Here is a 10,064-nt window from a genome sequence, read left to right as displayed (position 1 = left end):
GTCAATGTTTGTTATCATGGTTGTTATCCTGCAATCCTCCAAGTGGGAGTATCTTATCCCTCTGTCTCTTTATTTTCTTTGTTTCTCTTCTCTCATCTCCTTGTGTAGATTATCAGCACCCGTCAGAGAGTTCCTCACCCAAGGAGCCTCCTCATAGGGAGGCCATTCACACACGCCCCCACCATGGTGAACCAGGGCTGTCCGCAGGAGGCGGATGAGTGGACCCCAGGGTGAGCAGTCTCCGCTTGTGCCTGCACATAATAGTTTTACTAGTTTACTAGTTTTAGTTTTTTCGGACCCCAGGAAGACTAGCTAATGTCACGGCATTAGCTAATGGGGATCCTAATAAACAAACAAACATGCATGCACACACACACACACACACACACACACACAAACACAGGGTCATGATAAAGCCTGTGTGATTTTTAAACAGGTTTAATCTCAGAACCCACATTCTTATTATGTATATTATATTATATATTATATTCTTATTCGCCCTTTACTGACCTGTTTTTAAAATATAAAGAACCAGATGTGAAGTTGCATTCAGTGTATTCCTCGTTCATTTGTTGACATCCATTATTATTTTAAATTTCCAGGGCCAAGAAACGCACCCATGACTTCATTGACTCATATTTCTCTGACTGGTGAGTTAAATTCTATTGGTGGCTACCGTTGGTGCTAAGTGTCGACCACGTAACCGCAGGGTTCACGATTTGATTCCGGCCGCGGACATATCCTGCATGTCATCCCTTCTCTCTCTCTCACCCATCCTTCCTGTCATAATCTATACTGTCTCTGTCAATAAAAAGACAAATATGAGTGGGACTGCCTCACGCAGAAAAAAAACCTAAAATTCTAGGCTGAACATATGAACGCACCAAAGAAAAAAGGTGCTATGGGGAAAGAGGAACTGTTTCTGGACGAATCCGGTATGGAATCCAGCAAGTGTCTTTGCTCTACACCCCTGTCCCCTTCTCACAAACACCAGATGAGAAGAGATCTGGTGGAATGAGCTTCCCACGGCTGTCAGAACTGCAGAGTCACTACCCATCTTCCGTCGTAGACTGAAGACCCATCTCTTCGGGTTACAACTGCTCCTCCTGAGACATCTACTGCCCCCCAGCACTGCGTCTCCTGAAGACACCCGCTTTTCCCCTCTATTATGTCCCTAAAAACTTCTATTGCCCACTTGTACTGTTTCTGAGCTGGATTACTCTTCCTGCTACGACTGGTGGATTGATGATTCACTTGCTTAGTATTCAAATATATTGATTGTAAGTCTCTTTGGAATAAGGCGTCTGCTAAATGCCAAAAATTAAAAAATGTAATCTGTCAGCCAGGCCCCCACCCCCACCCCCTCCCCCACCCCTCCGTGCAACTCTCTGGTGGATGTTTCTGCTCTGTTCCAGTAAAAGGTCATACAGCCCCCCCCTCCCCAATCTACCCCCCCCCCCCCTCCCCAACCTCAGTCACACACATTCTGCTCAGAAACACTGGGCAATATTACAACTGCAGTAGGGAGATTTCTGCACCTCTGTTGCTGTGGAGAGAAAAGTGTGTGAGTGTGTGAGTGTGTGTGTGAGTGTGAGTGTGAGTGTGAGTGTGAGTGTGAGTGTGAGTGTGTCTGTGCGTGTGTGTGTACATGTGACTATTCTCTGCACCATGACTGATTGCCCCCCCCCCCTTCCCCATTATGGCACATCCAAAATGTTTCTCATTGTTCCCAAATTTCTCAAACTGGGAGTCTGGAAGTAATTTGTCCTGACAACTGGAACCCTAAGCCCTCTACCATGCAGCGCCCTGCCACCCCCCCCCCCCCCCCCCCCCCCCCTCTGCCATTCCCACCCCTCATCTTCTTCTTCCACCTCCTAACCTCCCATAAGCCCCCACTTCCCCTCGTTGTGAGTCCTGGTTTACGTAACAAGCAGCTCTGCAGTTATCTCATTGACTCGACGGTCCTGTGTTAACATGACTGTGCTGTATGGGACATGGTGTGTGTGTGTGTGTGTGTGTGTGTGTTTCAGTGTTAAGGTGTGGAGTGTTTCTGAATAAGACACTCACTCGGTGTCTGCCCACAATGCATCTGTCCACTCGCATCTTCTCCCTCGTTCTTGTTCGCGTTCACACGAACGCTCATGCGTTCACACGCGCTGTCGGCATCCTCTCATGTGTGACTGTGGCATCCCTGTATACGTCATAGTGCGTTTTACCCAATAGCGCATCGCCACTACTTCCGTTGCATCAGTTTACACTCAACGGCTGTGAAATCACCCTGTGATGGTTATATAATCCACTATATAATGCACTTACTAAGTGCACTGCACACGATATCTTTGTGAAATCTCATACTCCTTCTCTCCCACTTTCTCAAATTGTTGAACTGCTGTCTCTCTGTTCCATGTTTGTTTTTTTGACCTTGTCTTTCCCCGTCAATCTCTGCAATAGATTAAATCATAGAGCCGGTAGAATTGTGTTTTCACAAATGTGTTCCTGTTTGTGATGACAGTGCTGGAGCGTGTGGAGCTGTGTGTGGTAATGACATGTGAGAGTCTCCCATCCCCCCCTCTCTACTCTCTCTCTCTACTCTCTCTCTCTCTCTGGGGGAGCCCTACAGGGAGAGAGCTGAGGAACCGTGTAACACTGCCGATGTGTACTAATTTTTTACTTTTCTGACGTCAGAGGGTTCATACTATATTGTCTCTATGTTCTCTGTAAATCTTCTTTTTTTAAGCATTAACTGGGTGCTATTTCTGGGAGATTTTTTAATGTTTTTTTTTGTTTGTTTTGTTTAGTTTTTCTGAGTGGGGCAGTTCCACTAATTTTTTTCTTTTTATTGACAGACACAGTAGAGATTTAGACAGGAAGGATGAGTGAGAAAGAGAGAGGAGGGATGACATGCAGGATATGTCCGTGGCCGGAATCGAACCGGGAACCCTGCGGTTACATGGTCGACGCTTAACCCATTACGCCACCTAAGCGCCCTGTTTATGATGATTTTATACAGTGTAGATGTGAGGTTTCACACACGTGAATGATGAGTTTGTAGTTGTCTAAAATTAAGTTAAAATCCCTGTGTGTTTTTTTGTTCCTCTCTATAGTAAGAGAACAAAGAAGGGTGACAAGAACGAGAAAGGCCTGAGACATTTCTCCATGAAGGTGTGTGAGAAGGTGCAGAAGAAAGGCACCACCACCTACAACGAGGTGGCAGATGAGCTGGTAGCAGAATTCACCAACTCCAGCAGTATGATGGCAGCCGACTCTGTGAGTTTCATTAACACTAGAACAGCTGTGCCTTTTTTACCTACTTAAAGAGCCGCCTCGGGGGTCTTTTTACAATTCTCAAGTTGCTATTTACACACAACGACCACAAATTATCCGCTTGTAAATTAGCCTGCTTCCTACACAGAATACAGCAACAGAACGGCAAAATAGTCATGAAAGGAGGGTCCTGAAATTTGATCGAGTGCAAAGATATAACATTTTCTTTACTCACAGGTATTAGGGATTTGGTGATCTCTTGTTATCTCTCTTGACATTTGGGTCAGACAGCATCGGTGCATTTTCATAGATAGTTGTTTTTCTGTTTTACAGTCAAGACTGGTTATGCAATTTCTGACAGATGTTCAGAGCTTTTCACTGAATCTGCCTCTTCTGCATACTTTCCGGTATTAATAAAGACAGACAATAGTTTTGCTGAGACCTAAATCTGCTTATTTACTGTGGAATGTTAAAAGTATAACTAATCAAATTAAATAAAAATTCCAAGAGCGAGGCTAGCAGTGTGCTACAGCAAGGCTAGCAGTGTGCTACAGCAAGGCTAGCAGCAAGAATGAATGAGGCCGTTGTAAAGAGCTTTGGATAAAGGCGCTATATAAGTGCAGTACATTTACCATTCCATTCACAAAGACTACCCAAGTGTGACGACTTCCTCTACTGTCTCTCTCAGCAGGTGTACGACCAGAAGAACATCCGCCGGCGTGTTTATGACGCTCTGAACGTGCTCATGGCCATGAACATCATCTCCAAGGAGAAGAAGGAGATCCGTTGGATCGGCCTGCCCACCAACTCTGCACAGGACTGCCAGAACCTGGAGGTGAGCTTCGACACTACAACAGCCGTGCCTATTTTACCTACTAGTAGAGCCGCCTTGGGTTTACATTTTAGAATGTAAATCTGCTATTTACACACAGAGATCACCAGAGGGCGCTTCTTTTTTTTAGCCTGCTTCCTACAGAGAAAAACGGCAAACTAGCTTGATATTAGCATCCTGGTGTGATTTAGAAAATGTAAGGATACTGGGTGGTAGAACCCACATATCTAGGAAAAGTCATGAAAGGAGGGTCCTGAAATATGATCGAGTGCAAAAATATAATATTTTTTTTACTCACAGGGGTCCCCGTTTTACTCACAGGGGTCTTCTAGTGTTAAAAGCCTCTGAACATATGTCACTGTGAACATCTGTCACTCTGAACACATGTCACTGTGAACACATGTCACTCTGAGCATCTGTCACTCTGAACATCTGTCACTCTGAACATCTGTCACTCTGAACATCTGTCACTCTGAACATCTGTCACTCTGAACATCTAAATTCCAGTAAAACACAGACTTCGCTTATCCCGTGCAAATGCACCACACGGAACACAGACGTTGGGGGGTCAATTCTAAATTACATGACATCACCAGATAATACTAGCCCCGTGAGAATAGGGCTCAACATTGTACTACTGCTGAAAAACAAGTGAGATTCAAATGTTCCCCAAACAGCTGGAGAAACTGAAACGCCTGGAGAGGATCCGACAGAAGAGCGCCCAGCTGGAGGAACTCATCCTACAGGTGAATGACATCATCATATACATCCTACAGGTATCTGCATGGTCATATACATCCTACAGGTATCTGCATGGTCATATACATACTACAGGTACTACAGGGTTCGACAGTAACGCTTGCCCGCTTGGCCGGAGCAAGTAAAAAAAAGATCGGTCTCGGCAGTGTATCGTTAGATATTGCTCATAGGTGATCGGTATCGGTGCCAACTCCCTCAAATGGAACACCAACACAGACTTCATCACCAAAAAAGCCCACCAACGACTATTCTTTCTTAGACAGCTCAAAAAATTCAAAGTAAAACAAAAACTCCTCCTTCAGTTCTACACCGCCATCATTGAGAGCATACTCACCTCATCTATCACATTTGGTACGGCAGCTCGGACAGTAAATCAAAAAGGAAACTACAGCAAATAGTAAGGAAATCATCCAAGATCATCGGCACCCCTCTCCCATCAGTTGAATCACTGTACCTCAAACGCACCACAAATAGAGCACATAAAATTATCTCTGACCCCTCCCACCCTGCTCACCACCTGTTTCAACTGTTGCCCTCTGGACGGCGCTACCGATCCCTGGCCACCAAAACATCCCGCTTCAAAAACAGTTTTTTCCCCTCTGCCATAAGGACTCTCAACACCTGACTCACTGCACTGTATAAATTGTAAATTGTAAATATGTTCTGTCTTGTCTTGTGGTTATGTGTTTTCTTGTCCATGTAATAGTCATGTACAATGTGTGTATGTTTTTTGACACTGCTTTTGAGCTGTACCGACAACAAATTCCACCGACCTAGGTCGTGTGGTCATTAAACTATTCATTCATTCATTCATATCCCTACTGTAAATACATTCAAATAAACTGACGTGTAATTTGCATATCATTAGCATATCATTTGCATATAATTTGCATATGAAGGGGAACCCTTCTCTGCCCTTTGAGTGACCCCGTAGATTTCCCCGGGGGGCCAGAGGGCGTAGAGAGGGATCCAGAGAGGGCGTAGAGAGGGATGCAGAGAGGGCAGCATTATTGATGGGCTATTGATCACTCAGCAATCCTACACATTGATTGGGAGATGTCTGCAGCTGTGATCAAGCAGCTATCTGAGTTATCAGGCTTCAGAGTTTTTATTTATGGTCTGTTGGCTCCCATCTGTGCCTCTCAGAGCTAACCCACTCTAACAAAGGAGGAGACAGATGGGTGTATTGAAAAGGGTCGCTGTAGTTCTTATGCACATCAAAGTGTCCATGACTGTACATTTAATGCTGAACTCTGCTTGTCTCCAAACAGCAAATTGCTTTCCAGAATCTGATCCAGAGAAATAGAACCTGCGAGGCTTCCTCTCAAGCCCCGCCCCCTTCTGGGTCTGTCATCCACCTGCCCTTCATCCTCCTGCAGACAGACGTACGCACCGTGATCGACTGCTCCATCTCCACCGACAAGTATGTGCAGGGTTCCACGGGGTTCCACGGGTCCTTGAAATCCTTGAAAGTTTGTGAATTTCAGAAAAAGAAATCAAGGTCTTAAAAGTTTTTGAAAATAGACATGGGTCATTGAAACTGCTTGAATTACCCTCTCTCTAAAAAAAATATATATATTCAAACATGTTTTATTTCCGGAGTATAAGTCGCATCAGTCAAAAAATGCGTCATGAAGAGGAAAAAAACATATAAATCGCACTGGACTATAAGTCGCATTTATTTAGAAATGTATTTCACAAAATCCAAGACCAAGAACAGACATTTAATCTGGAAAGGCAAGTTTTTCAACTACACAATAGCACACAGAACAACAGGCTGAATAGGTGTCCGGTATGTTAACGTAACACATTAACAGTTATTCTGCTACACAATAGCATAAAGAACATACCTGGGAGGCTGAATAGGCTAAATTAACATAACAAGTCAGCGAGTCCAACAAGCAAGTTACCGGTAAGCAAGTTCACCAAGCTCCCGTTAATGGACGAACAGGCAATTTTATTTTTTTCTGACCAATCAACTACCACGTCTGTTGCTTCGATTGCGTATGTTACTTAGTTTACATGAAGGGCTGTGAGAGCGCAAATCAGGGAAATCATTTATGCAACAATGTTGCAAACTCATCCACTTGCTCCGGGTCCTGATTCAGACTTTCATGTGAGAACTAAATTCAGTTGGGAGCTCAACGCCTCCTCACACTCGTCTGTTTACTCCTCAGGTGTGAATACCTCTTCAACTTCGACAACACGTTTGAGATCCACGACGACATTGAGATTCTGAAACGTATGGGCATGTCGCTGGGACTGGAGGGTGGGAAGTGCACCCCAGAGAATCTGAGAGTGGCCAAATCTCTTGTTCCCAAATCTTTGGAGTCCTATGTAACAGGTACAGGACAGGAGGAAACAGCATTCATTCAAGAGTATTTTGACAGTGGCAGTTGATTTCTGATCAAATGAACAATGAAGAGCCCTGCTCTTGGATCTGCACAATATACAATCGTAGAACAAGGCATTGTAGTAGTGTGTATAAGATCTGGGGTAGTAAGATGGACAGTGTGTGAGGTATATTTCTATGCACATTCAAGAGTGAACTCATTGCATCTGTCCTCCTCCCACAGGCATGGCCAGGGGCACGACTCACACACCCCTCAGCCCAACCAGGTAGACTGACTTTGAAAGTGATTTGACAATGAAAGACAGGGATCATAGAAATGCACGAACAGCAATGAGGGGTCATTATGACCCCTGTGAGTGAAGACAAATGTTTGCACTCGATCAAATTTCAGGACCCTCCTTTCATTACTTTTCCTAGATATGTGCGTTCCACCACCCAGTATCCTTACATTTTCAAAGTCACATCAGGATAAGCTAGTATGAAGATATTTTGCCATTTTTCTGTGTAGGAAGCAGGCTGATTTACAAGCGGACAACTAGTGGTCGTTGTGTGTAAATAGCAGCTTGAGCATTGTACCGAGGTGTTTCTTTTAGTAGGTAAAAAAGGCACGGCTGTTCTAGTGTTAAATTAGGGTGTTAACTTTGTGTGACTGACTAGTGTTGTTGGTTGTGGGCAGCTTTCTCCCAGGTGACCTACACACCACCTCTCTGAATGGAAAGACGAGCTACTGTCACAGCAGCACCGCCCCCTCCCATGATGCATCAGAGTCTGGAGGCCAGACACCTAGCTCCTTCAACGAAGAGGAGGACGATGACGATGGTGATGAAGACGAGGAAGACCCCTCTTCCCCAGAGTTGCTGACAGCCAAGCGGCCGTAACACACCATACCTCTCTCTGGGACACGTGTCCCATCTCCTACCCTGGTCACAGGAGGAACGGTAGCTCTGGAGCTCTTGGGGAATGTGACAAAATGCAGGAAATAAGCTGCCATTCAGGTGTTTGATATTTTAAATAATTTAAACATATTTTCTCGCTCTATATTTCTGTTAATGGATAATAGCTGGTCATGTCCACATCAGTAAAAAAAGAAAAGAAAAGAAAAAGATCTTATGAAAAGAATGTTTTCTGGACTGTTTTCTGGACATATTTATTTCTGTTACTTTGAAAGCTGAAAACATATGGATAGTGTAAGTGTTGTATGATAGCATTTAGCTTTATGTTACTTTAAGTTTATGATCAGATCTTCTGATGTGAGCCTTCTAAGTTTGATCTTAATTTAAGATTTGTTTAGATTGCTGCAAAATAATGGCATTTATAGTCTTGTTTTACAGTTGTTGTTTTTTTTTACTGATACTTTTTTAAATTACTGATACTCTGCATTGTCTCAAGAAGTTTTTCTCTCTCTAATTCCTTTGTGATATAATCTCAAACGTGAGATGCAATGGCCTTTTCCAAACACATTGCACTCAGTGGACATTCTACCTGGGTAAATGGATACTCTCTTTATCTATGGTTGCAGATATAACTGTATATAAATATACATAAATAAATACATACTTTTAATAAGTACATACTTTTGGTTACATCTGTATTCATAAGTATTTCTCGATGTGACTTATTTTAAATATATGTGACATGGTTTGATGAAAAGCTCCTCATGTCGGGAATTGTGAAACCTAGCGATCGAGCCAAACAAGTCTTGTTGTGAACAAATGTGTTGGTGTTTGGCATGAAAATTGAAACGATGAAGAACCCACTCGATATCATAACCAATAGTTTTACATTGACTAAATACCTACAGTTAGTTTCATTCAGATTCTTCAAAAGTAGCCACCTTTAGCTTTGATGACAGCTTTGCACACTCTTGGCATTCTCTCAATCAGCTTGGGGTGTGTGTGTGTGTGTGTGTCAGTGGAAAAGGAAACTGTGAACACCGCCCATTATTCTCTTCTCTAGAATACGTGGGAGAAAACCACTAAAAAAAGCAATAGGTGGCTAATTGATTCCAGTGCGCATGACGGCCTGCTGCATTCTACATAACCTAATAAAAGTGATTATTATTATAACCTGAGTCTCGCCAACCAGGAGGATGTGGAGGACGTGAGCCAGGTGTGTAATAAGTAGCTGCTAACCTCGCTCTTGTTTTGTAACAAATGACTTGATCCTTATCCCTCAGAACAAAGGCCATGTTCTTATAAGCCTGATCTGCTCATACGGTTTGTCAAACAATATTACATTCACCCACTGATTTGCCCAGAATACGCCTAGATCTGGCTTGTATTATGAATACACAGCCAATTATGAATAACACCTTGATAAACCAAACCATCATCTAAAAGATTACACAAATTAACTGTAAATAATAATCTGGTTAATAACAGAGAATGGCAGTTTAGCTTCACAACCAGGTGGCAGTGGTTTATGGAGGTGGAACAGCAGTTATTTGTGGTAAACCCTGTAAAAGCTAAACCCTGTCTTGTCCATAGCTGACTCTCCCAGACTGGACTGTGGTTCCTCCAGACCGTCTCAGTCAGAGCGCCCAGTGTGCGTGTGTCTGTGTTTTCGAACGGGGGCCGCTCTGAGCTCTGAGCGGTGTTCTGAACGACCAGAGGGAGAGCACCCACCCAGTGTGCGTGTGTTTACGAACGCACCTCTGTATTTACATTTTTGATACATTTTACAGATATTTTGCGCGTTATGGGGGTATTGTGTGTGGATTGATGGCAAATTCTTTTTTCATTCAATACATTTTAAATTGAGTGTATAATACAACAAAATGTGGGGGAAAACTGAACGGGTCTGAATACTTTCCGAAGGCACACTTTATCCTCAACTGACGGGCCAGCAGGAGCCTGA

General features: G+C 43.5%; 1 protein-coding gene across 1 annotated transcript in view; it reads left to right on the top strand.

The window, feature by feature from the left end:
- tfdp2 (transcription factor Dp-2) overlaps positions 1–8,086 on the top strand; it is a gene marked incomplete at both ends in the record, with an annotated part of 15,522 nt that extends 7,436 nt beyond the window's left edge. The window contains 9 exons of the mRNA XM_080547326.1: positions 109–230; positions 603–650; positions 3,105–3,267; positions 3,953–4,099; positions 4,774–4,842; positions 6,127–6,278; positions 7,033–7,199; positions 7,432–7,474; positions 7,945–8,086. Coding sequence (XP_080403452.1) covers positions 109–230; positions 603–650; positions 3,105–3,267; positions 3,953–4,099; positions 4,774–4,842; positions 6,127–6,278; positions 7,033–7,199; positions 7,432–7,474; positions 7,945–8,086 — 1,053 coding nt within the window. The remainder of the gene's footprint in view (positions 1–108; positions 231–602; positions 651–3,104; positions 3,268–3,952; positions 4,100–4,773; positions 4,843–6,126; positions 6,279–7,032; positions 7,200–7,431; positions 7,475–7,944) is intronic.
- Positions 8,087–10,064: the final 1,978 nt, after the last annotated feature.

Source organism: Nansenia antarctica, assembly GCF_963989245.1.
Source record: "Nansenia antarctica genome assembly, chromosome: 17".
NCBI lineage: Eukaryota > Metazoa > Chordata > Actinopteri > Argentiniformes > Microstomatidae > Nansenia > Nansenia antarctica.
Note: the sequence above shows the minus strand (reverse complement) of the source record. Positions and strands in the feature narration are given on the sequence as shown.